General features: G+C 56.7%; 1 protein-coding gene and 1 long non-coding RNA gene across 5 annotated transcripts; one reads left to right on the top strand and one right to left on the bottom strand.

Moving 5' to 3' along the window:
• Window positions 1-9,370: 9,370 nt before the first annotated feature.
• B4GALNT4 (beta-1,4-N-acetyl-galactosaminyltransferase 4) lies at window positions 9,371-21,669 on the bottom strand. Of its 4 annotated transcripts, none has more exons than XM_037002475.2 (20): window positions 21,055-21,669; window positions 18,028-18,128; window positions 17,670-17,765; window positions 17,490-17,585; window positions 17,312-17,402; window positions 17,133-17,233; window positions 16,890-16,957; window positions 16,572-16,650; window positions 15,322-15,445; window positions 15,045-15,179; window positions 14,856-14,965; window positions 14,669-14,769; window positions 14,484-14,584; window positions 13,479-14,364; window positions 11,375-11,658; window positions 11,082-11,235; window positions 10,887-10,959; window positions 10,629-10,782; window positions 10,199-10,325; window positions 9,371-9,781 (listed from the first exon to the last, which is right to left on the bottom strand). In XM_037002475.2, the coding sequence occupies exons 1-20, from the start codon at window positions 21,611-21,613 to the stop codon at window positions 9,658-9,660; spliced, it is 3,564 nt and encodes a 1,187-aa protein (XP_036858370.2). In that variant the 5' UTR covers window positions 21,614-21,669; the 3' UTR covers window positions 9,371-9,657. The 4 variants fall into 4 exon arrangements, with proteins under 4 accessions (XP_036858370.2, XP_036858371.2, XP_036858372.2 ...); XM_037002476.2 differs by having other exon boundaries at window positions 15,322-15,388; window positions 21,055-21,668; XM_037002477.2 differs by having other exon boundaries at window positions 21,120-21,251.
• On the top strand, window positions 10,700-13,327 carry LOC140844566 (uncharacterized). The gene is made up of 5 exons (XR_012123100.1): window positions 10,700-10,827; window positions 11,105-11,670; window positions 12,395-12,521; window positions 12,761-12,827; window positions 12,931-13,327. It is a non-coding gene; the product is annotated as an uncharacterized lncRNA (long non-coding RNA).
• Window positions 21,670-25,301: the final 3,632 nt, after the last annotated feature.

Here is a 25,301-nt window from a genome sequence, read left to right as displayed (position 1 = left end):
AGGTACCAGCGGGGGGTGGAGTGAGGGAGACACCCCCATGGCTGGTTTTCAACAGCCGGTAGGGCCTTCAGGGCCAGGTCTGTGGGGCTGCCTCCTCCCCCTGGCAGGGAGGTGCCCCAGAGCTGTGGGGAGTCTCCCTGAAGACGTGTGGACCCCTCCCCACCAGGACTTCCTGCTTCGGTGGATCAGTGTCCCTGGAAAGCCTGGGATCCTGGGCACACTTTCTCCAACCCCTCAGGGCCAGAGGTACAGGCCACAGCCTGTCCCATCTGCTTTCACCCCGACGGGCCTCCTCTGAACCCTGGGACCACCTGCTCTGTCTCGCCTGAGTCTCCCTGTACCTGGAGCCAGTGCGTAAGGAGGGAGGATTCAGGGCGGGCTTTTGAAGATGGGCTTCCTGGAGGAGGTGAGTCTGTGGCAGATGGAGGATTCACCCAGGATGTCAGAGAAGAGGTGACAGGGCTGGCTGTGTGGCAGGGCCTGGCAATCTGTGTTTAACCCCTCCAGGGGACCGTTGGTGCACATTCAGGCTTGAGAACCTGGACCCCGAGGGCCTGGAAGGATCAGAGTCACTCTTGCTAGAGAAGCGGCTGCTGTGGGGGAGGGTCTTCACTCCGCCGGGGAGTCAGAAGGCCATGGGGGCCTGAGCAGGCGGGTCAGCATTTGCACCCCTGCATCCAACAGCGCCTAGAGGGCGGGCTGGGTGTCTGTGGAAGCTGCGACCCCCCAGGCTGCCGCTATTAAAGTCTCAAAGGGAGGAATTGGGGGTGACAGACAGGAGGCGGGGGATGGGGAGGGGTGGAGGGAAGACCCCTTAATGATGGGGCGGGGCACAGAGGGCAAACCCCGCCCTGCGGTTCGAGCCAGAGGAGGCGGTTGGGCGAGGAGCTTGGAGATGATAACGCAAAACAACGTTCAACCCCAAACCGGGAGGGCGCTGGCGCGGAGCCAGCAGCCGCGCGGGGTGGGGGTGCCGCCGCACTCCGAGACTTGGCCGACCAGGTGTGGGGCGCCAGGTGTGGGGACGCAGCTCGCCCGCCAGCCGGAGGCCCCGCTCCTGCCCTGCGCGCTCCGGGCTCTTCCGGCCGCATACCCGCCCGCCCTCGCAAACCTCGGGGCGGAGGTCTGGGCCCCAAAAGGCGTCAGCTGGCGGGAACCAGCGGATGGATGGGGCGCTAGGAGATCGGTGGGGCCGCGGATGGGGAATCCTAAGAGTGATTTTCAGGGGAATGACATCAGACTTGTGTTTCAAAAGGGCGCTAGCGTCTGTACGAATGAATAAATGGGAGCCAGTGGCTGGTGTCCCCCCTTCCCCACCTGGACCAGGTTGGGGGCGGAGAGAAGCGGCAGTGAGTTCCCTGTTCCTGGAGGAGCAAGGGCTTCTGTCGCCTCCATCGGGATGCCTGCCAGGGGTCCTGGGGAAAACATCCAACCCCAGGCACCATTCTGGAAGGATGCCTGGGTTCAGGCGGGGTCTAAATTGTTCACAGCCTGTGAGGGCCAAACAGGACTGCCTCCATTCTACAAATGGGGAAACTGAGGCTCCAAAAGCAAAATAAACTTCCTGAAGTTACAGTGCAAGCCAGGGCAGAGAAATGTCTCACCCTGAGCGACAGCGGGACAGGAGTAGCCTTGGGTCAGTGCAGGCAGTGCGATGGTGGTCTTGGCTGAGCCTGCAGTGGTCCTCAAGCTACGTCTGGGTCACTTACTGTGTTCATTTAAAGAGTCCTGCTGCTGCGAGTCCTTTCCGCCGACCACTGCCACCTTGGAGGCCTCGCTCTTACCCGCCTTAGCCAGCTTAGGGCGAGGGGCTGTGAGTTTTTGACTGCTCTGAGACTTCCAGTCGCCCTTTTGCTTGACCCACACGAGGGCTGGGTGCGACCTTGGGCTCTTACTGTCTTTCCCTACGGACTTGGCAGGTGTCTCGCTGGCTTCTGCACCGTGGAGAGCCAGAGCTAGCCTAGCCCAGGGAGGAGATCACTCACGCCAGGTGCCCAGAGGGGGCTTTACCTCTGAAGCCCAGTGACTTCATGCGCACACGTACTGGCTAATTTTTGGGAACCAATGTTCCTGACTTTAGATTCTGGCCGGTATTTATTTCAGAAGAGATTTCTTGTGCTCTGTCACATCTTTTCTCTCCCATTTCCTGTCTCGTGTTCTTGCACGCCCATACTTCGTAGTCTGTTGTTTCTCATGAATCACTCTTAGTTCTGTTCTTTTCCATTTCATTTTGTGTGCTTTTCTCCAACCTTCTGTTTCTGACTGTGTTTTCAACAATGGCTACCCCTATTTTTTGAAATTCCAAGTGGCTTTTATTTCTGTAAAGGTTTTATTGTCCTCTTCCATTTTTTTCCTCAAGTGTTGTCAGATAATTTTAATTTCTTTTGCTTTTATCATTGATTTAAAAAAAACACTCATTTTTTTAGAGCAGTTTGAGGTTCACAGCAAAACGAAGAGGAAAATGCATGGATTTCCTTGTCCCCCACCCAGCCATAGCTTCCCCCATTGTCATATCCCACAGCAGATCGGTATATTGCTACAACTGATAAGCCTGCATTGACGTCATAATCACCCAGACCCCGCTGTGGCCTCAGTCTTGGTGTTGCATATTGTTTATCTTGTGACTTTGACTGTATCCATCATTATATAGAGTAGATTCGTTGTCTTAAGAATCTGCCTATTCATATCTCCCGCACTCCATAACCCATGGCAATCATCTTTTTGCTGTCCCCATAGTTTTGTCTTGTCAGGAATGTCTTAGAGATGGAATCATACAGCATGGAGCCTCTTCAGATTGACTTCTTTCACTTACTAATATGGATTTAAGTTTACTCTATATCTTTTCATTTCTCTATAGTGCTGAATATTCATTGTCTGCATGTACCACAGTTTATCTACTCACCTATTGAAGGGCATTTTGGTTGGTTTCAAGTTTGGGTAATTATGAATAACATTGCTGTAAACACTTGTGTGCATGTTTTTGTGTGTATGTAAACTTTCATTTGGGTAAATGCCAGGGAGCACGATTGATGGATCACGTGGTAAGAAACACCAAAACGTCTCCCAAAGCAGCTGCACTGTGCTGCATTCCCACCACAATGAGTGAGGGTCCCTCACCAGCGTTCAGTGGTGTCCGTGTTCTGGATTTTGGCCACTCTCAGGTGTGTAGTGGGATCTCACGAGTGTTTTAATTTGCATGACAACACATGATGTTGGGAATCTTTTCATGTGCTTTTTTGCCATCTGAGTTTCTTTAGTGGGGTGTCTGTTAATATCTTTGGCCCATTTTTTAATTGGGTTGTTTTCTTATTGTTGAGTTTTAAGAATTTTTTTCTATACTTTGGATAACAGTCCTTTATCAGGTTTGTCTTTTGCATATATTTTTTCTCCCACTCTGAGGCTTGTCTTCTCATTTTCTTGACATTGTCTTTCACAGAGCTGACGTTTTATTTTATTTATTTATTTTTTTGTCTTTCTTTTTTTATTTTATTTTTTTATTTTGGTATCATTAATCTACAATTACATGAGCAACGTTATGGTTACTAGACTCCCTCCATCATCACCAAGTCCCTCCCACATACCCCATTACAGTCACTGTCCATCAGCATAGCAAGATGTTGTAGAATCACTTCTGTGTTGTACAGCCCTCCCTGTGCCCCCCCCACATTATGTCTGCTAATCGTAATGCCTCTTTTCCCCCCATGTCCTCCCCTTCCCACCCCTCCTCCCCAGTCCCTTTCCCTTTGGTAACTGTTAGTCCATTCTTGGGTTCTGTGATTCTGCTGCTGTTTTGTTCCTTCAGGTTTTTTCTTTGTTCTTATACTCCACAGATGAGTGAAATCATTTGATACTTGTCTTTTTCCACCTAGCTTATTTCACTGAGCACAATGCCCTCTAGCTCCATCCATGTTGTTGCAAATGGTAGGATTTGTTTTCTTCTTATGGCTGAATAATATTCCATTGTGTATACGTACCACACCTTCTTTATCCATTCATCTACTGATGGACATTTAGGTTGCTTCCATTTCTTGGCTATTGTAAATAGTGCTGCAATAAACATAGGGGTGCATCTGTCTTTTTGAAACTGAGATACTGCATTCTTAGAGTAAATTCCTAGGAGTGGAATTCCTAGGTCAAATGGTATTTCTATTTTTAATTTTTTGAGGAATCTCCATACCTCTTTCCACAATGGTTGAACTAATTTACATTCCCACCAGCAGTGTAGGAGGGTTCCCCTTTCTCCACAACCTCGCCAACATTTGTTGTTGTTTGTCTTTTGGATGGTGGCCATCCTTACTGGTGTGAGGTGATATCTCATTGTGGTTTTAATTTGCATTTCTCTGATGACTAGTGATGTGGAGCATCTTTTCATGTGTCTGTTGGCCATCTGAATTTCTTCTTTGGAGAACTGCTTGTTCAGTTCCTCTGACCATTTTTTGATTGGATTATTTGCTTTTTGTTGAGGTGCGTGAGCTCTTTATATATTTTGGCTCAATCCTTTATCAGATACATCATTTATGAATATATTCTCCCATACTGTAGGATACCTTTTTGTTCTATTGGTGGTGTCCTTTGCTGTACAGAAGCTTCTCAGCTTGATAGAGTCCCACTTGTTCATCTTTGCTTTTGCTTCTCTTACCCGGGGGGATATGTTCATGAAGTTGCTCATTGTTACCTGCAAGAGATTGATGTTTTACTTTTAAGAAGTCCTGTTTATCAATTCCTTATGGGCCATGGCTTTGGCATTGTATCAAAAAGTTACTGCCATATCCAAGGTTATTTAGATTTTCTCCTACATTATCTTCTAGTTTTACAGTTTTGTATTTTATAATTAGGACTGTGATCCCTTTTGAGTTAATTTTTGTGAAAGGGTGTAAGGTCTGTGTCTAGAGCCATTTTTCTGCACATGGAAGTCCCATTGTGCCAGCACCATTTGTTGAAAAGACAATTTTTGCTCCATTATATTGCTTTTGCTCCTGTCAGAGATTAGTTGACCATGTTTATGTGGGTCTTTTCCCAGGCTCTCTACTTTGTTCCATTGGTCTATTTGTCCATTCTTTAACCAATACCATATAGTCTTGATGACTGTAGGTTTATAGTCAGCCTTGCAGTTGGGTAGTATCCTCCAAGTTTGTTCTTCAATATTACATTGACTATTCTGGGTCTTCTGGCTCTCCATATAAATTTTAGAATCAATTTGTTGATATCACCTAAAGAACTTGTGATTTTGACTGAGATTGATTGCATTGAATCCATAGACCAAGTTGGGAAGAACTGACACCATGACAATATTGAATCTTCCTGTCCACATACATGGGATATCTCTCCATGTAGTTAGTTGATGTTGTTCATCAGAGTTCTGTAGTTTTCCTCATATAGACCTGTACGTATATTGCTAGATTCACACCTTAGTATTTTTTTAAGCTAATGTAAATGGTATTGTGTTTAAATTTCAAATTCCAGTTGCCCATTGAATATTGTAAAGCCATTGACTTTTGTATATTAATTTTGTATCATGCAATCTTGCTATTATACTTACTAGTTCCAGGAGGTGGTGGCTATTTTTTCTCTTTCTTTTGGGTTTTCTGCGTAGATGATAATGTCATCTGCAAACAGTTTTATTTCTTTGTCTCCAATCTGTATGCTTTTTTTTTAAAGATAATTCTTTTTTTTGTATCATTAATATACAATCACATGAGCAACATTGTGGTTACTGGAGTCCCCCCATTATAAAGTCCCCACCACATACCCCATTACAGTCACTGTCCATCAGTATAATAAGATGCTATAGAGTCACTACTTGTCTTCTCTGTGCTATGCTGCCTTCCCTGTGGCCCCACACACATTATGTGTGCTAATCATAATGCCCCTTATTCCCCTTCTCTCTCCCTTCCCACCCACCCTCCAAGTCACTTTCCTTTTGGCAACTGTTAATCCACTCTTGGGTTCTGTGATTCTGCTGCTGTTTTGTTCCCTCAGTTTTTGCTTTGTTCTTATACTCCACAGATGAGTGAAATCATTTGATACTTGTCTTTCTCCGCCTGGCTTATTTCACTGAGTATAATACCCTTTAGCTCCATCCATGTTGTTGCAAATGGTAGGATTTGTTTTCTTCTTATGGCTGAATAATATTCCATTGTGTATATGTACCACATCTTCTTTATCCATTCATCTACTGATGGACACTTAGGTTGCTTGCATTTCTTGGCTATTGTAAATAGTGTTGTGATAATCATAGGGGTGCATATGTCTTTTTGAAACTGGGCTGCTGCATTCTTAGGGTAAATTCCTAGGAGTGGAATTCCTGGGTCAAATGGTATTTCTATCTTTAGTTTTTTGAGGAACCTCCATACTGCTTTCCACAATGGTTGAAGGAGCTTACATTCCCACCAGCAGTGTAGGAGGGTTCCCCTTTCTCTGCATCCTCGCCAGCATTTGTTGCTCCTAGTGTTTTCTATGGTGGCCATCCTAACTGGTGTGAGGTGATATCTCATTGTGGTTTTAATTTGCATTGCCCTGATCATTAGCAATATGGAGCATCTTTTCATATGCCTGTTGGCCATCTGAATTTCTTCTTTGGAGAAGTGTCTGTTCATATCCTCCACCCATTTTTTAATAGGATTATTTGCTTTTTGGGTGTTGAGATGTGTGAGTTCTTCATGTATTTTGGATGTTAACCCCTTGTCAGATATCATTTACAAATATACTCTCCCATACTCTAGGATGCCTTTCTGTCCTGCTGATGGTGTCCTTTGCTGTACAGAAGCTTTAGAATGATGTAGTCCCATTTGTTCATTTTTTGTTTCCCTTGCCCGAGGAGATGCATTCTGGAAAAAGTTGCTCATGTTTATATTCAAGAGATTTTTGCCTACGTTTTCTTCTAAGAGTTTTATGGCTTTATGACTTACATTCAGGTCTTTGATCCATTTTGAGTTTACTTTTGTGTATGGGCTTAGACAATAATCCAGCTTCATTCTCTTTCCATGTGGCTGTCCAGTTTTGCCAACACCAGCTGATGAAGAGGCTGTCATTTCCCCATTGTATGAAAATGGCTCCTTTATCATATATTAATTGACCATATATGGTTGGGTTTATATCTGGGCTCTGTAGTCTGTTCCATTGGTCTATGGGTCTGTTCTTGTGCCAGTACTAAATTGTCTTAATTACTGTGGCTTTGTAGTAGTGCTTGAAGTCAGGGAGCCAATCTGTATGCTTTTTATTTCCTTTTTTTGTCTTAATTGTATTTAGCTAGGACTTCCAGTATGAAGCTGAAAGGGGGGACACCATCAGCAGAACAAAAAGGCATCATTTTTTTTAACTTCCTCAAATGTTACCTCTTCTCCTCCCTTCCCCCTCCCCATCTGCATCCTTGGTGGCCTTTACCAAAACTTTCAGGTCTTCCCTGGACGTCGTTTTCTCAGACTTGCTTTTTCTGACCACTGTTTTGTAAGTGTAGCCTCTCTCAAATTCACTTTCTTTCCTGGCTTTATCTTTCTTTACAACAGCTGCCATCAGCTAAGCTAACATACCAAACATTTTCCTTATTGTGCTTGTTGTCTGCTCCTAAACCTTCACTACAACATAAGTTCTGCAAAGGCAGGGATCTTGTTTTGTTTGCCTTTTTCCTCTGTGCCTGGCACATAGTGGGTGTTCAATAAATAGTTGCTAAAATAGATTAATTATATTGTTATGGCATAAATGTAGTTCAGGTTATGTGGGATTTTATCTGAAATTTTCTTCTGCTTTCTGAGGTAATAATTCTTCTGATGTGTATGCTTCACCTGCCTTTTTCATGTGAATGTGTTCTTAAGTCCAGCGCTAGTTTTTTTCCTATTATGAAACACCTGTGAATGGAGACAATTCCATCTGAACTAGGTACTTAGGGAGAAGTATGAGCTAGATAGTGGCAGTATGAGCTGGGGGCATCTGGTGGCTTTTGAGTAGTATGTGGCAGGTTAGCTGTGTCCTCTGCCCTGTGGGCCCTTGTCCCCTATGGATCAGCAGGAATTATGGTGAAGTGCACATGTCACAGGTGACTTAGTGTCTATGAATATCTGGTGAACAGCCATGAGCCGAATGCCCCTGTGTATCCCTTCTGGCAGGGAGATTTCTAGAATCTTCTTGGGCAGGTTGTCCATCTGGATCCTGCAACTGAAATCCTTCCTGCTGCCCTGTGTTCATAGTGAGGTATGACATGAGGATACAATTTGGGTAAGTTTCATGAGGACAGTTTGGGCTGCTGAACACAGGTACTGCTTCCCTAGTGAATGTCAGTGAGGGAGTATTACTTAATTAGGGCCCCAGAGATGTCCATGCCCTAATCCCTGGAACCTGCAACTGTCATATTACATGTAAAAGGGACGTAAAAGGGACTTTGCCAACGTGATCAAGCAAAGGATGTTGACTGAGGTGGGAGATTATCCTGGGTTGTCTGGAGGGGCCCAGTGCAATCACAGGGCTCCTTGTAGGAGGCAGGTGGGAGAGTCAGAGCCACGGATGAAATGTGACGATGGAAGCAGAGGTGGGCAGAGGGGGGTGAGGGGAGATGGTGAGATGGGTATGCAGATGGTAAGCAGCTGACTCTGCAGACCGAGGAGGACACATGAGCCTGGAAAGCCAGGCAGCCTCTAGAAGCTCGAAAAGGAAGGAAGCAGACCCGGTCCAAAAGCCTCCCTCCTGTGGAAGCCCTAATTTTAGGACCTCTGTCCTCCAGACGTGCAAATCCCATCATGTCTGTGGGAATCCGTCACAGCAGCTACAGAGAGGTCACACGGGCAGGCACCAGCCTTCCCCTGTGGAACCCCCAAGGAGGAGCTGACCCAGCCTCCGGCCAGAGCTCTCCCGGGGGGCTCCTAACCCTGACCTGCAGCCACACGAGCGCAGGTCCAGCAAGGACACCCTCCCCTCACCACATGGCTTACCCCAGTGCGAGCTGGGTTTTCTGTCTCTGGCAACTGAGTCCTGACACCCCTGGCCTCCCGGTCTGGTGCAGGATGCTGCCAACCAGGATGCCGGGTGCTCCTTCTCCCTTGAGGAGGAGGAGGTGGGATGGACGTCAAGTTCAGTTTCTAAATGAAGGGGCCTGCTTGCAGGTTGGGGGCCCTGCGCTGACCATTACGGGTGCCACAGGCACAGGGTGGTGAGGCAGGTCTGCAGCCTTCCCTCCAGGCCTCAACACAGGCTCAAAGGCACAGGCAAGAAGGGGCATGTGGCTGTGGGGTGTGAAGGGTGGGCTCAGCATGGTGGCTGCAGCTGCAGGGCAGGAAAAGGACATCAAGCGCAGGGACAGAGCCAGGGCCACCCACAGTGCGGATGCTTTGGCCACCGAGGCTGGTCTCTGCCCTCCCAACAGAACCACGCGGAGGGTGAGTCAGAACTAAAAAAATACTTCATTTCACTCTGAATAAAAAACGGGACAGACAGACTCTTGGAAATCCTGAAAACAATGTCATCGCTACTGCAAAATTTCACAGAAATCATCGCACAGAGTGTGGGACCAAGCTGGGCCCCGACTGTGAAGGCTGCCTCTCTGGGCAGGGGCACAGAGGGCCAGAGAGGGGCAGGCACAGGAGGTGGCTGTGCCCCATCACGAGTCCCCGGGCACCCTGGCCTCCAGCCACCACCACAGGACTGTGCCAGGGCCGGGTCGCCTGGTCCTCAGGGTCGCTCCTTACGGGGGCCCTTCTGACTGCGTGTGCCCCACATGCCCCGCTTGGAGTGGTAGAAATGGTAGAAGTGACGCAGTCGGAGCCGCTCCACCTCCAGCCCTGCCTGCAGGACCCTGGGGGCAGAGGGGGTGTCAGGAACCTGGGCCTGTAGGGCCTTAGTGAGTGGAACGGGGCTGTCCTGAGCCTACAGGTCCTGGGAACCAGGTGGGGTGGGATGGAAGTGGTCAGGACCCTGGTCCAGGGGCTCAGGGTGTCAGGACAGGGCCTCTACTGCTGTAGTACCCCAGTGGGAGGATGGGGACTCAGGGCCACCATCAGACTGCCAGGATGTGGGGCAGAATTGGTTTAAAGGCGGTGCCTGAGTCTGCAGGACCCTGGGGGTGGGAAGGGGTTTCAGGGAGAGAGGTGGGCTCTAATCCTGGGAGACAGACGACAGCCTCCCCTCAGCATGTGACAGCTGTGGGTCCCCCCTCCCCACTCAGAGGAGGATCCGGAAGGGTCCCGGGCTCTGCAGGGTGGGGAGGCATCACCTGTCCAGGAGCTCCCAGTCCTCGCCCCCCCACTGGTCCCGGAACTCCTCAGTGTTCATGCCTCCAATGCGGTCAAAGTCAGACTTGTAGATCCCAAAGAGGCCGAAGCCATTCACCTCCCAGTAACCTGGGGTGGGGAAGGGGTGCCCTTCAAACACCAGGTCCTGCCAGCCTTCCTCCTCAACCTCAGGAGGGGGTCTGACAGAGCCCCATCACCAGGGGCCTCTCAGAGGGGCCACTGAGTCAGCCTGAGTGGGCACTGGAGACTGTGGCTAGTTTGGCCATGACCCTGGGGGCACTGCACATCACAGGGGGCATTGATCGGGTCCCAGGTCTACCTTGGGGGTTGAGAGCGGCCTGTAGGGGGCCTAGATTTTACCCTGGCGCTGGTGGGCCTCCTGGCATTACTGGGGGGTGTGTAGGGTGTTACCGTGCGGGTCCCCCGGCGAGCTCCCGCAGCCCAGGCGCATGACCACAGGCGCGAAGGCCAGCCTGCCCTCCACGCAGTGCTTGCGGATGCCGTCCAGGATATTGGCGGGGAAGTGGATGTGCAGGTCACAGAGGAAAACGATGCTGCTGGCGTCCTGGAGGCCAGAGGGAGGTCTGAATCCCATCCTCTCCTGGCGAAGGTGAGTTCCTCCCTTGCCCTAGAACAGTCGCTCTCCACGCGCGCATCTCGCCCACGCACCTCCACCGCGTCCACTCCAGCTTGCAAGCCAGCGGAGCGCTCAAAGTTTCCTGTTCGCCTCAGGTATTGGTACCTGTGAGGGTAATAGAGGGTGGCAGTCACAGGCACCGATCGCTGGGCTCGGGGACAGGAAAACCCACCTCCTGCGAGGGAAGATGCGCTTCCTGGTCGGGGCGGGGTGGAGGGCGCCCTTACCGGGGCAACCGTGCCGCCCGCAGGGCCCGCTCCACGTCCATATCCTCGCTCTCAAAGTCCACCAGGATGACGCTGAAGTGCGAGTCTCCTGTGCTGGCGTGCAGCTCGGCCATGTCCGCCAGGAACTGGGCCACCCAGCGCGCCTGGTTCTTCACTGGAGGAGGATGGGGCCATTGAGCCCACCCGACCTGACTTTGTGGTACCCGGTCTGGGGCCAGTGGCGCTCCCGCCCTTTCCCATGAGGACTCCCAGAGCCCTCCACCCCGTCCCAGGTCCCCGGAGCTCCCGCGCACCTGGCACGATGAAGTGAACCATCACATCTTGGCGCCAGGCCAGGCGCAGTGGCCGGCAGAGCTCTGGATGTCCGTCGGGGCGCTCGGGGGTGGCGGGAGCAGGCTCAGGGCTCTCTCCGTCGCCGTCCCCGGCTCGGGGTCCTGGCAGTCGCAGGAAGACGTACTCGGACAGGCGCAGGCGGCTGCCTCCGCGCTCCTGCAGCTCCAGCTCGAGGAGAAAGCGGCTCCCGCGGGTTGAGTCCCTGCGCTTCTCCACATTCACGATACGCAGAAGCGAGTAGCGCCTGGGAGGTGAGGCAAGTCAGCCCTCCTGGGCCTCGAGCCTGCACCTCCTGCCCCAAACCCAGACACGAGTCGGCCACCCTGCCGACTGGAGGTCAGTGGGGTAGGGAGGAAGCCGCTGTGCTTCCCCTTCCTCCCAGGCTCCCGGGTGTGTCCCACCACACCTCGTGCCCTGCCAGGAAGTGCCCAGAAGGCAGGTCCACATTCAGTGAGACCTCCTGCCTAGGACAGCCACACAAGGCATTGTCCCCCACCCAGGCCCATCCTTTCCTCTTTTGGGGTCTTCTTGCTGCCAGGCACGTGCAGTGATGGTTCTGACATACTCAGAAACCCTTAAGACCACCCACTGCCTATTACAGGCTCGGCTGTCTTAGTGGCATTCTAGGACCTTAAGCAGGCTCTGCCCTGTGTCCTTCAAGACACCCCCTGCTGGGCAAGCGGACTTCTTCCTGGGGTCTCCCCTCTGGCGTACTCTCCACAGTCCTCCCGGGTTCCTCTCTGGGGCCCTGGTGGCTCCTCTGGGAAGCCACCCTTCTGCCTCCCCTGGCAAGCCCAGGGACTGCCTTGACCTTGAGGGGAGAAGCTGCAGGGCCTGCCCTGAGCCTCTCTGGCCGCCCTGCTCTGGCCCCGCCGAGTACCTTCTTCTCCCCTCCACTCTGCCCTCAACAGAGGCTTCGCCTCATCTTTGGAAAATAGGATCCTGCCCTTGACTAAGGATGCCTCTTCCTTCCGCCCCAGGCCCTCCCTTTGCAGGCAGTACCCCTCAACCTGGGCGCCGCGTGACCTTCCAGGGGGCTTGACTCCTCCCTTCAACCCCTGCCTGCTCTGCTGGAGCATCAGGGACTTCCTGCCATAAACGCTCTGGGTCTGTCTACAGTCTTGCTCCTTGGGGCTACCCACACCCTTGCACTGCTTGGGAAGAGACGGGACACAGCCATGACCACTCTGTTGGACGGACCCCCTTGTGCTCATAGGCAAAGGAAACTTAGAGCCAAGAGCAGGCTCGCCCTCCTGGCCACCTAGAATCAAATCCAACCTCACTGCCCTGGACAAAGGGCCTCCCACCTGTCCCACCCAAGCCCGACGCCATGCATTTCCCTCCAGGGCAGTCACATGCCGGTCTGCAACCCGAACCTGTCCTACTCAAAACCTTGTATCACAGGCAAGAAAAGTGAGTAGTGAGTCCTGAGCCTGGCTTTCAAGACCTGCGATGGTCCCTTCTCCATTCTCTGCTCACCAGACCCCTGGCCTTTGCCTGTCATTGCTGTCTACAGATTCTGCACCTCCTTCAAGGCACAACATGACTCTTGAGAACACCCCAGTGCCTTCCCTGAGGCCAGACTGGGGCTGCCACTCTCCACCCCACTACCTGCATGGGGTGGAGATGGGACTGGATTCCTGGAGCCTCGGGGAGACCAGAGGGGCAATGATGCAGGGACCCTGTGCCCTCCCCTGAAGTCTGGAGGAGAGCCCTCTTGGAAGACCAGCAGCGCTGTGCCAGGGGAGGAGGAAGGGTGCAGGAGCTCTAAGCTCGAACTGCGGGTGTGTTATCTGGAGGACAGACCTGGGCTGCTGATCCCTGGGTCCAGGTGACAGGGCGGGGCAGGTGCTGGACAGAAGGGCTAAGCCCTGGGTGGGTTGTGGGGGCTGGTAAGCTTCCTAACAGGGGCCCTGGGCAGTAAGGAGCCCCAGAAAGGAGACAGTTCCCCAGGGAGGGGGCATGCATGCTGCTCCCAGATAAATGTCTTTCAGGCCCTGGGGAAGGTCTGAGGGTCCCATGGAGGCCAGGACTGCTTTACCGCTGCTTGCCCCTCCCCTATACCCGCCATGGCGCGCGTGGAGCTGCTCCATATACTGGGCCACTACGTCCACGGCCTCGGCCTCTGGCAGCTGCAGATTCCCGGACACGTTGCAGCGCAGGTCGTTCCAGTCCGAGCGCAGCAGCTCGAAGTCTATGGCGCCCACGCTGAATGTGCGCTGCCAGTCAATGGCATCCTCACGCCAGCGGCCGAGGGCGGGGCCGGCAGCCTCCTCGCTGTCCTGGGCGGCCTCGTCATCCCCTTCCTCCTCCTCCTCACCTTCCCCAGGTAGCTGTGGCCTGGACACCTGGGACAGGCTCAGGAAGGAGGTCACAGGCCGCGCTTCGGACGACGAGTTTGGGTCCACTGTGGGTGCCACGAGTCCAGGTGCACGTGCTTGGCCCTCCCGGCTCCCGGGGGCGGCCTGTGCCCGGCCTGTGGAACTCAGCTCTGTGGCCTGGGGACTGCCAGTCTTCCGGCTTCGGGACTGCGGCAGGCGTGGGGGTGCCCGTAGCTGCACCCTGCGCAGAGGTCTGGGGTGCAGGAAGATGCCGGGGAAGGGCGGCCAGGGTGGGCCGCGTGGCCTGAGCGGTGCCAGAGCTCGCGGGAGCGCCCGTAGGCCAGGACGTACCCGCGTCACATACACCTTCGGGGACTGCTGCTCAGCTGCGGCGCGGGGCGGCGGGGCACGGCCCCAGAAGAGGGGCAGCGGGTGCGCGGCCCGGGCGGCCCAGCTCAGTGCCCGGGAGCGCCTGGGGGTCGCCTGGCCCTGGGGGCTGGGAGGAGTCGGAGAGGTGCGCGCAGGTCCAGCCTCGGTGGTAGGAAAGGGGAGGCCACCTCGTGGGGGGCGCGCCTCGGTGGGCTCCAGACTGTCCAGCAGCTCTGCGTCATCCTCGTCGTCCAGGAAGTCTGCGGGGAGTACGGCTGAGCCTGCCACGCCTAGCGGGGGGCGCGCTGGGGCGCGCTGGAGGATAGGGGCACTTAGAATCCACAAGGAGGGCGCAGGCTGCGGTGCGGGGGGCACTCACCGTCCGCACTGAGGAAGAGGAAGGCTCGACGCTGCACCTCCTCCTCGTCACCTCCCTCACCCTCCTGCCGGTCCATCTTCATATATTTGTAGAACCCAAACCTGGGACGGGGCGGGGGCGGGGGATCAGAGCTCCCGCCTCGCAGAGGCCCCGCCCCCTCCTGTGTGGTGGCCCTGCCCACCCACCTTTCCAGGTACAGCGGGGACTCGCGGTAGAAGCACTTGTTGTCGGTCTCCATGTGGGTGAGGCGCGTGTGGTCATTGGGGTAGACGAAGGACAGGTACACCTGGGGGCAGGCGGGGTCAGGGGCGGAGGGGCTCCGGGCACCCTGGGGCAGGCGGGGCTCAGGCAAGGTCTGGGAGGGGCACTCACAAACTGCAGCCCCTGGTATCTCGCGATGGGGAAGTCCTTGACCACGTAGGTGGGGGCGTAGGCACAGGGCTCCAGCACGTCCTCCAGACGCGAAGGCTCCACGCGGGGAGCTGTGGGAGAGGTGCTCACGCTGCGGCCGCCTGGAACGCCGCCCCGCCCTCACCCCCACCCCCACCGGCCCCTGCTCACTGAGGAAGAAGGTGTCTCTGGGGTCGGGTCGGAGCATGTCTGCTCTGGGCTCCTCCTGGGGCAAGCGCCCCACCACATGGCTGGCTGGAGACTGGGGGACATGGGCCACATGGTCCATCTTCAGGGCCGACTCATCTGGGGGCAGAAGGCTGTGTGGAGTCCCCAGGAATGCCCAGAGACCCCTCCCCAATTCTCCCCACCCACATCCAGGGACCATCCCAAAAAGACCACCATCAGGAGCCTGCCCCACTCCCCAAAGAGATACTGGGGTTCGCACCTGTGTACAGGGAGATGTGAGCTGAGTCTATGACCTCGAACTTGAGGCCCGGCAGGAAGGCACGCCACTGGGGGAGGGAGATGGTGGTCAAGGCCAAGACTGGCGGGTCACGGTGGGAACCCGGCTGAGACAGCAAGGAGTAGGCGTTCCATGACTAGGAGGAGGACTAATGGGGGCAACCCCTCCAAGGGTCAGGAATATCGGAGGGTGGGTGGTGGTGGAGGGGTCCGGGTAAGGGGCAGCAGGCAAGCTGGGGGAGGCCTAGAAGGCGAGGATCTCTGGTGGCAGGTAAGGACTCCCCCATGCTACCTGCAGGCCTGCACATCCTGAGGTTCCTTGCCTGCTGGTTAGGGCTCCCTGGGTCCTCAGCCACTGCTCCCCTGGAAGTCACAGCTAGCCTTCTAGGGCTACACCCAGCACCCCACCTTGTCCCACTGGACCTCCCCCCAAACCCCCCGCTCCTGTGGCTGCCCCTTCTTAGTCTCCTTTGTAGACTCTGTCTCTCCCCTACCCCACTCAAGTTGGGGTTCCTGGGGGCTGTCTCAGGCCTGCTTTTCTCCCCAGCTCATTTGGGCCCTCTCAGACCCTCAGCTTCTATAAGATTCCCCAAAACCCATGTCCCCAGCCAGGACCCTCCAAGCTGAGTTGGGGTGATGCCCACCACACACCAGATATGTGCAATATTCCACAGAGCTAGGGCTGGGAGCTCCCAGCCCGCCCTGGTCCCCACTGACACCCAGCCAGGCTCAGGCCCTCTGTTCTGTGGTGCAACACCCTCCTACCCCAATCTTTCCACACAGTGGCCGGAAGGTTTTTCCTGAAAGGCAGATCCAGTTGTCTCAGTGATTCCAGGACAAAGCCAGAGCTGCCCAGGGTGACACTGCAGGGCCCACCTGACTGGGCCACCAGACGCCCCTCGGAGTTCCAAAAAACTAATGGGTGGTTCTATTCCTCTGCTGTTCTTGAGATGAAGTCACCCGATGCACCCCCACCCTAAATTCCCTCTGCCCTGGCTCTCTCTGTGAATATCTTTGACCTCCCAAGACCACTCAAGGGCGACCTCCTCCATGAAGCCTCCCCGAGCCAGCAGCGTGGACTGCAGCCCCGTCCCTGAGCACCTGCTTTGGCAACTAGACTGGAAGCTCCTTGGGGGCAGGGTCCCCACCACTGTCCTGAGGGGAGTGGTTGGAAGAGGCACGGCAGGGGAGGCGGGGTCTCCAGAAGGCCCTGGGCAAGCCAGCCACACTCACGCCCACTTCCACGTGGTCAGAGCCTCGGTCATCCTGTTTGTGCAGCAGCTCAAAGTAGTACTTCCGGGAGGCTGTGAGCCTGGGGACACAAGGAGTCAGGGGATGTGCCCTCCCCACACCAGGGACCCCAAACAGATGTGGAGCCCAGAGGGGATCAGGTCTGGCCCCTCAAAGGAGACGCTTTGGCCAGGACAGCACAGGTTCAGTGGTTCTGTGTATGGATTGTGTTCCCCTCAGACATACAAAGATACACAGTTGTGTGCACACATGGACACACTTGTGCACATATGGATAATACTCATGCACACTCCCACTTACCGCCTGGGCTTGGACACCTGGGAGCTGAACTTGGTGAATTCTCCAGGTGCCGTCCACTCCAAGCCAGTCTGGGGGGCAACACAGAAGGGTAGTGGGGGTTCACCCTCTCCTTGAGGGTACCAGCCCCATCCAGTCTCCATCCCTAAGAAGCTGAAGGGCGCAGGTGACAGAGGCCTCAGGAGGCCCCATGCAGACAGATTGGGGTGGGGGCCAGAGCCAGGGTCAGGGCTGCTGGGGGGTTACCTTGCCCACAAAGGCCACCAGCTGGGCACCCGCTGGGCTCTCATTTGGGCTCAGCCAGAACTCAGAGTTGTCATCTGATGCCACAGAGAACTGGACATCTCCTAGGCCACAGGACAGGGGTTCAGAGGGTGTGGGGCTGTTGCCCACACCCCCTCCCCGGCACGTCCTCACATGCACACCATCTCTTGCTGGGTGGATGAAGCCAAAAATCCGAAGTCCATAGTTCTTCCACTTGGGGGACACAGCCAACTTCTTCACAGTGGTGCGAGTCTAGAGTGGAGGCGACCTCTCCTGTCAAGGCCCACTGTGCGCCAGGCCTGCCCTGCAGGGCCGGCCCTGCCCGCTCCCAGCACTCACATGAGGGAACAGTGGGAAGTGCAGGTTCCTCCTCAGCTGGCCCACGGCGCCCCCACACCAGTCCTCAAACACGTGCAGGTTCGCCTGCCCCTTGTACTGTGGGAAGGGAGGGAGCCTTAACTTCTGCACACCCCTAACCCAGGCCGCTCCCCAAGCCCATCACTGCCCGGCAGCACTCACCTCTTCCTGCCATGGGGGTGCCTGATGGGTGAGGTTCAGTGGGGGTGGCCTCCCAGCCCCTCCAGGAAACAGCATGCTTGGGTCCCAACCTTCAGGCTACAGGAAAGAAAGGGGACCAGGGTCAAAGCTGAGAAATATAGGGCAGGGAGGGGTCATACCACCACACACACACTCGCCACATGCACTTGATCCATGATATGCACCGGGACACAACACACAGAGGCTTGTAGCATGACACGCGGCCCCATCACAGCCCAGCCACACACCTAGAAGACCCTCAGCACACCGGCCCCAGCAGACCCTGGGTCATGGGGTGTCCTGGGCTGCACATGCGCTCCTTCCCCCTCCTGCTTATCACCTGCTCCTCCTCACGGCTCTCACTAGAGTCCTCCGCCCTCCGCGTGGACAGTGCAGCCTGGACACCCCGGCCATCAGTCACACCGCTCAGCTTCTCACCGTCTGTGGGCGGCACGTGGGGCTTGGCTGCGGCTCAGCTGTCTCCAAGGCCCCAGGCCCTGCTGCTGGGTCAGCTGGGGGCAGGGACCCCCTATCCACATGGTAATTGTGCACACACAGGCTGGAGCAGGGAGGGAAGGCCAGTGGTGTCTCCCACAGGGGCCTCTGCTGCCTCACGCTAGGGATGCCCCTCCTTATAGCTTGACAAGTGCTTTCTGCTGGGCCCTTGTCCCATAGCCCACTTCGGTGGGGAGGGGCAGCCCCCACCAAGCCCTCCACTTGGCTTTCCCCAGACCCTTGGCTTGTGTGAGGGAACACATGCTAGTACATGTGTGCTTACATGCATCTATCTGGCCATCCTCATCAGTGGCTCCACCTCCAGGAAGGCCCCCAGGACTCCCGTGACCTCTGTTTTTTGTGTCTTGCCTCTCTTATCAGAACTGAGAGCTAAGGCTTGGTGCTGGAGCTTGCTGCTGGGAAAACTGGTGCTACTGTCTGTGACTAAGCCAGCCCCGGCCTATGGCACACCAGCCATCTCTGCCCTTGAGGCTGGGGCTCAGGACCAAAACAGCCCTGGCACCAGCCTGGCTAGAGGAGGGATAGGTGGTCCGGCTGCTGGAGGACCTGGAGCCGGGCAGCCCTGGAGGGAACTGTCCCTGGGGAACCCTTCCCAGGACTGTCTGTGGACATCTCCAGAGCTTGGTGCCTCCCAAAACCCCTGGCCCAGGGCAGACCATCTCCATACTCCAGACGCCCTCAACTTCCCAGACCTCCCTAAGCTGTGCACCTGAATGTCCCACTCTGTCCTTGGGGAGTTCTACATCCCAAGATCTGAGCATCTGAAGAGGAGGCTTCATTGTACCCCACTTCTGCCCCTCCTGGTGCTCCCACCAAGGGACACCCCATCCAGGAGTCCCCCCTCTGCTCCAGGGCCAAGCCTGGGCTTCAATATCCATGCCCATCCCTCAATTCAGGCTCCAGGAGTGAGATTCCTGTATGGACACAATAAGCCTGGGTCTCTTCTTGGGATGGGGGGCTACTCATGTTCTCCTGCCTGTGGGACCCCTGCAGGGCCACCGTCCTGCTCCTCATTTGTGTTCTTCCCCCACAGTCCTCTGTCCAGCTGGAAGGCGAGTCCCAGCCAAATCCCCACAGCCTGGCCCTGATATTTCCAGACCACCAAGCTAAATCCATGGGTGTCAGGAGCCTGCAGTGAGGTCCCAGCCCAGGCTGCCCCCACGGCCCTGCGGGGGCTGAGCCCCAGAACAGCTCGGTGCTGACAGGCCTCCTGTCTTCTGGCTCACGTTCCCTCAGGGATCTCTGCCTATACAGGCTGCTGGACACTGGGAAGGTAGCCCTCTTGCCCCGCCCCAATGCCACCCCCTTGGCAGAAGTAATGACTGTGCTCCCCAACCGTTCAGAAGGCCTCATGTGGGAGCTCAGGTGGCTGAACAGGAGGTGGGGCTGCAGCCCAGAGCCAAGACCCCTGGGCGAGGGCAGCTCCTGGAAGGTGCCAGAAAGCGGTTTTGTCTCCCAGGACCCTGAACAGCTCCTGCTCACCCAGGAGTAGGCAGGGGAGGATGACTAGTCTCCCAGCCTCCTCACTGGCCTGAGAGCAGAGGGAGCCTCAGAATTAGAGTTCCCACACCTCTGCCCCCTCCTAGTTGCTGAGCTAGACTCCCTGGCTGCTCAGGAAGTGAGGTTGGGGACGACTGTGGTCACTCAGAAAGCCACAGAGACAGCTGAGAGGCCTGGCTTTGTCCCGTGACACTGGGTCACACTCTAGGTCCTGCCTTGTTTGCTGATGACGGGGGGCCTCTTTCAGAGATGGAACAGAGCTGAAGCCTCTCCAGGGTGTGGTGGCTGTGAGGTGTGTGGACTCCGGCAGGGCAGGGTCAAGCTCCAGACCCGGCCCTGGTGGTCTGTGGGGCCAGGTGTCCAGGTACAGGAAGGAGAGGTAAGAGGGACTTTGGCAAGTGGGAGAAAGGAGTGGGACTGAACAGGGAGGTCTGTCGCCCTGGCGGAGTGGCCCAGGATGTGTGGTTGTCATTGCTCTGAGCCTTTGGGAAGCAGATCCTCCCCCCGCCCCATCCCAAGGACACCCAGCACCACACTTGCTTGAGAAGAGTCAGGGGCAGCCTCGCTGGGCTCTTCCCTGCCCTGAGATGTTTCCCTCTCATACCCCCACTTATGGCTTTCTACCCTTCTCCTCTCACCAGATTTCCATCAGTCCTTCTGTCTTTCCCTCAAATGTGTCAAAGGTCACTGCCTCCAAGAGGCCCGCCAGGATCCCCCCAGCCAAAGGGGTAGGAGCTCCCCCCTGGTCCTTCCCAGCAGTGCTCACCCGGACCTGATTTGCTGTGTGTGTTCACTGGCCTCACTGGAGGAGCCTGGGAGGGCTCACTCCAGACAGTCCAGGGCTCCCCGGGCTGGATCGCCATCACCATGCCTTGCTCCCCTGACACACAAGCATCTCAGTCCTTGATCGCAGGGCTACCTAAGGCATCCGGTCCACGGAGCGTGGATCAGCTCTCCCCAACCTTCTTCCTCCCCTCCTCCCCAGCAGATGGGGAAACTGAGGCTCTGCTGGGTAGGAGATGGTGGAGGCGCAGCCCGGATGTGGCCTCTTGGGAATCCCAGCACGCAAGGCCTGGGGGCACAGGTGTCTCCGGGAGTCCACGGTTACCCTGTCACTGCCAGAGCCCGACCGCATCCCCGGGCCGGCCTAGGTTCGGGGACGCTCCACGAGAGGGTCGCGCGCGTCACCGCTGACGTCACCGGGCGTCCGGGCCCGGCCGAACCGCGCCCCCTGCCCCAGTTGCGAGCCGGGAAGGGCGGCCGGGGTCCCTGGGCGAGTCTGAGCCCACGCCAGGGCCCGGCGCTGCTCAGAGCCCTCACCGCCCCCGGCCCCGGCGCGCGCCTCCCGTACCTCGCCCGTAGCCCAGGCGCTGGCGCAGCGCGCGGCCCTGGCGCACCAGGCTCAGGTGCACGTACGTGAGCCACGCGGCGCAGGTGAGGAGTACCAGCAGGAGCAGCAGCTTGATCTGCTTGCGGATCTTCTTCACCGGGAACCACGGCATCGCGGCCGCCCCGCCCGCCCGGGCCGCGCCCAGCGGCGCCGCTACGGCCCCCTGTTCCCGCGCGCCCCGCGCCGCGGCCCCCAGCCCCGCATGGCCTTTGTCCACCGCTCGCGGCCACCGGGCGCGGCCGCGAACCCCGGCTGCGCCCGGCCCCGGCCCGGGATGGGCGGCGAGCGGCTCCCGGCGGCGCCCAGCGCCGGCCCCGCCCGGCCGCTCGGGCTCCGTGCTCCCGGGGCCGCGGCCGGACGAGCCGAGCCACGCTGCGGCGCTACCCACCGTGAACGGGCCGGGGCCGAGGCGCCAGCCAATCGGGGCCCGGCCAGCTCCCGGGCAGCCAATCCACGGCTCGGGGCGCGGCTGGCGTGTTCGGGTGTGCCCGCCACTCGTCTCCACGCAACGCGCGCGCATCCACCTGGGCGCGCCGGCCCGCGCAGCGCGGGGACGCGGAGACAGAAGCACCGAGGGATGCGCGGACGCAGCTGGCGGGGAATGGGAGCTACAGCGCGAGGGCGCGGGGACGGGGAGGTATGGGGACAGAGGACTGCGGCTTGGGGACTGGAGATGCGGGGGATGGGGAAGGCTGAGATGGAGGTTAGGCGGTCCACGGGACACAGGGAGGTGTAGGGGAACAGAGGACCGGGGACAGGGGTCTAGTGGGTATGCGGAGTTCTGGGGACCAGACGGGGGATATGGGGAGTTGAGGAGGACGGGTGGAAGGACGCAAGGATGGGGTGGTGCTGAGAGACTTAGGGATAGGGATACAGGGACCTCGGGTTGCTCTGAGGATGGATGGGGAGAGGTCTGGTCTTGAAAGAGGGGACATCAAGAGAGAGAGAGAGGTGCAGAGGACTGTGGACAGAGGGCCAGGGACCAGGGTGTGTAGGGATGGAGGTGGCAGAACTCACAGACTATCAGGGGGCCAGGGTGTGGGGATCAACAGGTTCCATGGAGGTGAGGCTGAGGAGGGTCCCAAAGCACATGGCTTCACCCGGAAGGGGGTGAGGAGCCACCAAAGGACCTTAACTTAGAAGGTCTTACGTGGCTGCCTAGTGGACAGGGGCCTCTGAGGGTCAGGTGCTCCCACTGAGGGCAGAGTGGGAGGCAGGGAGACCACGGAGTGGGTCCATGGTGGTGCTGTTGCTGAGCTGGGTGTGGGGGTGTGGGTTCATCATGGACTTTCCCAATTGGTTCCATGCTTGCCTCTCTCCCCCAGTCCTCCTCTGCCCAGCTGCCAGCCCAGCTTTCCCCTTTAACCCTCCTGTCAGCTGCTCCGCTTTTTCTATTGCTGTGTAACAGATCCCCAGTTGTGGGGTGTAAAACAACTGCTGATTATGTTCACGGATTCTGTGGGTCACGAATACGGACAGGGCCCAACAGGACAGGCTTTCTCTGCTCCTGTTGTCGCAGGCCCTGGGTGCCTTAGTGGGGATGGCTGGGTTCAGCCATGATGGTCAGTCAGAGCACCTGGATATGGCCACTCTAGGGGATGGCCTTTGGGCTCCAGCAAGCAGAGCAAAGTACCTGGTGAAGCGCCGCATACCAACTTTGCCACATGCTGTCATATGCCACCCAGGTATGAGAGGAGGGGTTTCACAATTTTGAGTGATGTTTAATATTCAGCTTTTGGTAGGTGATCCTGACCTCTTCCATTCCCAGATTGTTGAGTTTTAATGAGTGGGTGTTGGATTTTGTCAAATGCTTTTTCTGCAACCATAAGAGCTTATTATTTTTCTTTCCTTACACGTATATGTGATAGATCACACTGATTGATTTTTTAAATGTTGAATCACACTTGCACCCCTGGAATAAATCCCACTTGGTGGTGTGTAAATTCATTGTTGGATTGGATTTTCCAGTATTCTGTTGAGGATTTGTTCGTGACAGATGTGGGCCTGTAGTTTTCCTTTCTTATGTCACTATCTGGTTTTGAGTTAGTGCCACTGTCAGGCCCTTAGAAAGGAAACTAAGGGTCACCTGAGATGTGACCTTTACTCCCTCTGGGACTCAGAGCCTAAGTCAGGGACCTGGGCGCACGGCAGAGGTCAGCACTGTGGGTCACCTCATCCTGCACATGGACTAATCGAGCACATTTGGGACAAATGAGGTGTGACCCCAGCCCGTCAGCGTGTCTGTCTGACGTGTACAGGGTGGCCCCCTCTGCGACAGTTGGCGCAGCTGAGGGTAGCACTGCTTAGAGGCAGTCGGCAGCCGTGAGTCCTGCACATCTTTGCGAAGGGCCAGCCTGCAGGGCCAGCTGTCTGAGGCAGAGTGGTTTCTGTAGCTGTCATAGATGCCACTCGGCAAGTTAAGGGGACTGGGGTGACCACCACCAAATGCTTGCTCTGGGGGAGTGACTGGAGAGTGTGTTTGCCCCAAGGCCCTGTGGCCGCAGCTGATATGATCCACTGTGCATAGGGCCCATCTTGTCACTGGACTTGGGGGGCAGGGGCCTGGTGCTGTCGTGTGAGGCCCTTTGCTGTGATCTGGAGGGGTGCTAGCCATCCCCCACCCCCCTGCACCTGCAGAGCCGTGTGCTCCAGGCCTCTTCTGAGGCTGCATTTCTGCCTGAACAGTCACGGGCAGCTAAGCCCCTGCACGGGAAGTCAGAGGTTAGACACTCCTCTGGGGCAGCACTGGACCAGCAAAATGCTGGCCATGCCTCTGCTGCGTGCCACCTCCTGAGTCACGAGCAACCCTGCATCCAGACCTGGCCTCTGGCCACTTCCCTCTGAGACCCTCCTCTCCAGGAACACAAGCCCCTTCCTGCCTCAGGACCTTCCTGCTGTCTCCTGGCCAGATGCTTGCCCCGGCTCTGTCCTCTAGCCTTGCATCCTCGGCTCCTGCGGACCTCTCTTCCTGGGAGATTCCTTGGCTCTTTCTGCCCCTCATCCTACTTATACATCACACCCCTTCCATATGCTTTCCAGCCCTTAACCAAATTCTGAAATTCTCTCGTTTTCCTCGTTTATATGTTTGTCTTTTTCGAGCCGCACTTTAAGCTTCATGAGGACAGCCCCTGGTCCTTCCTCCCAGGGTGTCCCCAGCTCTTGGGAGGTTTAGATTTACTCCCTTTCCTGGGGGTGGGTGGCCTTAGAGAGGAATGCCAAACCAGGGCCCTAAGTGCCTCTGTGCCCCGTGCCCCGGGCCCTCTGCACCCGGCTCTGCTCTCCCTTGGCTATTAGAGAATTTGGGGCGGGGGCGGGGGGAAGTCCCAGCAGCCCTGGACGCCCGGGAGGTGGGGAACTCTGCAGACCCCTCCAGCAGACATTGGCCCTGACCCCACCCGTTCCTCCCACGCCCTCTGCGCTGAGCCAAGCGCCAAGTTGAAACAGGAACCCTAACGTTTGGGTCTGAAGACTCACTGCCCCCTACTTTAAGAGCGTCCTGATTTGGGTTTCAGTCTGATCAGAAATGCAGTGGGGAGAATCAGGATCAGAATTAGGGTTCAGTAGGAGCGTGGGGTGCCGTGGGGTCTGATGCCCCTCCCTGACTGTCTCTGGAACTGGGGGATCTGGCAACAGACCCTTTTGAGTCGACCCCTCCTCTCTCCAGTCCCTGCCCGTCTCCCCACCTCACGTTGCGGTCGCATTTTTACCGGAGGCCACCAGGTGGCGTCAGAGGCCCACGCAGGGCGCCGGGTCTCATCTACAGTCGGGTGGGGAGCTGGGCGCCCTGCCTGGAGTGTGGGAGGGTCTGCGCCGCCCGAGCTAGCGGCTCGGTGGTGTGCAGGGCGGGAGAGGCGCGTTTCCTGGTTCGTCCCGAGGGCTGGGCGCGCGGTGCTGGGGAGTGGGTGTCAGTAAAGTTCGGGGGCAGCCCCGCGTGCTGGGTGGCCCGGGACCCCTCCGGGCCGCAGGAACAGGCGGAGACTCGACGCTGGGGGCCCGAAGAGATTGAGGGACGGGCGGGGGCTCGGGGAGGTGTGGGGGACGGACCTCCCCACTCCCTTTCCGCGAAGGGCCGGCGGGCGCCGGTGGGGGGCGGGGGCGTGGCTGGGGCCGAACGTGGGAGGGGCTCAGGCTCGGTCTGCTGGGCCCGGCTGTTGGCCGCCTGGCCCGAGAGCCTGGGTTTGGGGGCGTGGGCACTGGGTTTGTGGGTG

This window comes from Manis javanica, chromosome 11 (assembly GCF_040802235.1).
Source record: "Manis javanica isolate MJ-LG chromosome 11, MJ_LKY, whole genome shotgun sequence".
NCBI lineage: Eukaryota > Metazoa > Chordata > Mammalia > Pholidota > Manidae > Manis > Manis javanica.
Note: the sequence above shows the minus strand (reverse complement) of the source record. Positions and strands in the feature narration are given on the sequence as shown.

Excerpts from the sequence above, each read along its gene's own strand:
- B4GALNT4 (XM_037002475.2), bottom strand. The coding sequence starts at position 21,613 with ATGCGCGCGCGTTGCGTGGAGACGAGTGGCGGGCACACCCGAACACGC. Across the intron at positions 16,651-16,889 it reads CAGGTGTCCAAGCCCAGGCG|GCTCACAGCCTCCCGGAAGT; the intron begins GTAAGTGGGAGT and ends TTGTGTCCCCAG. Across the intron at positions 9,782-10,198 it reads GACTGGGAGCTCCTGGACAG|GGTCCTGCAGGCAGGGCTGG; the intron begins GTGATGCCTCCC and ends CTCTGCCCCCAG.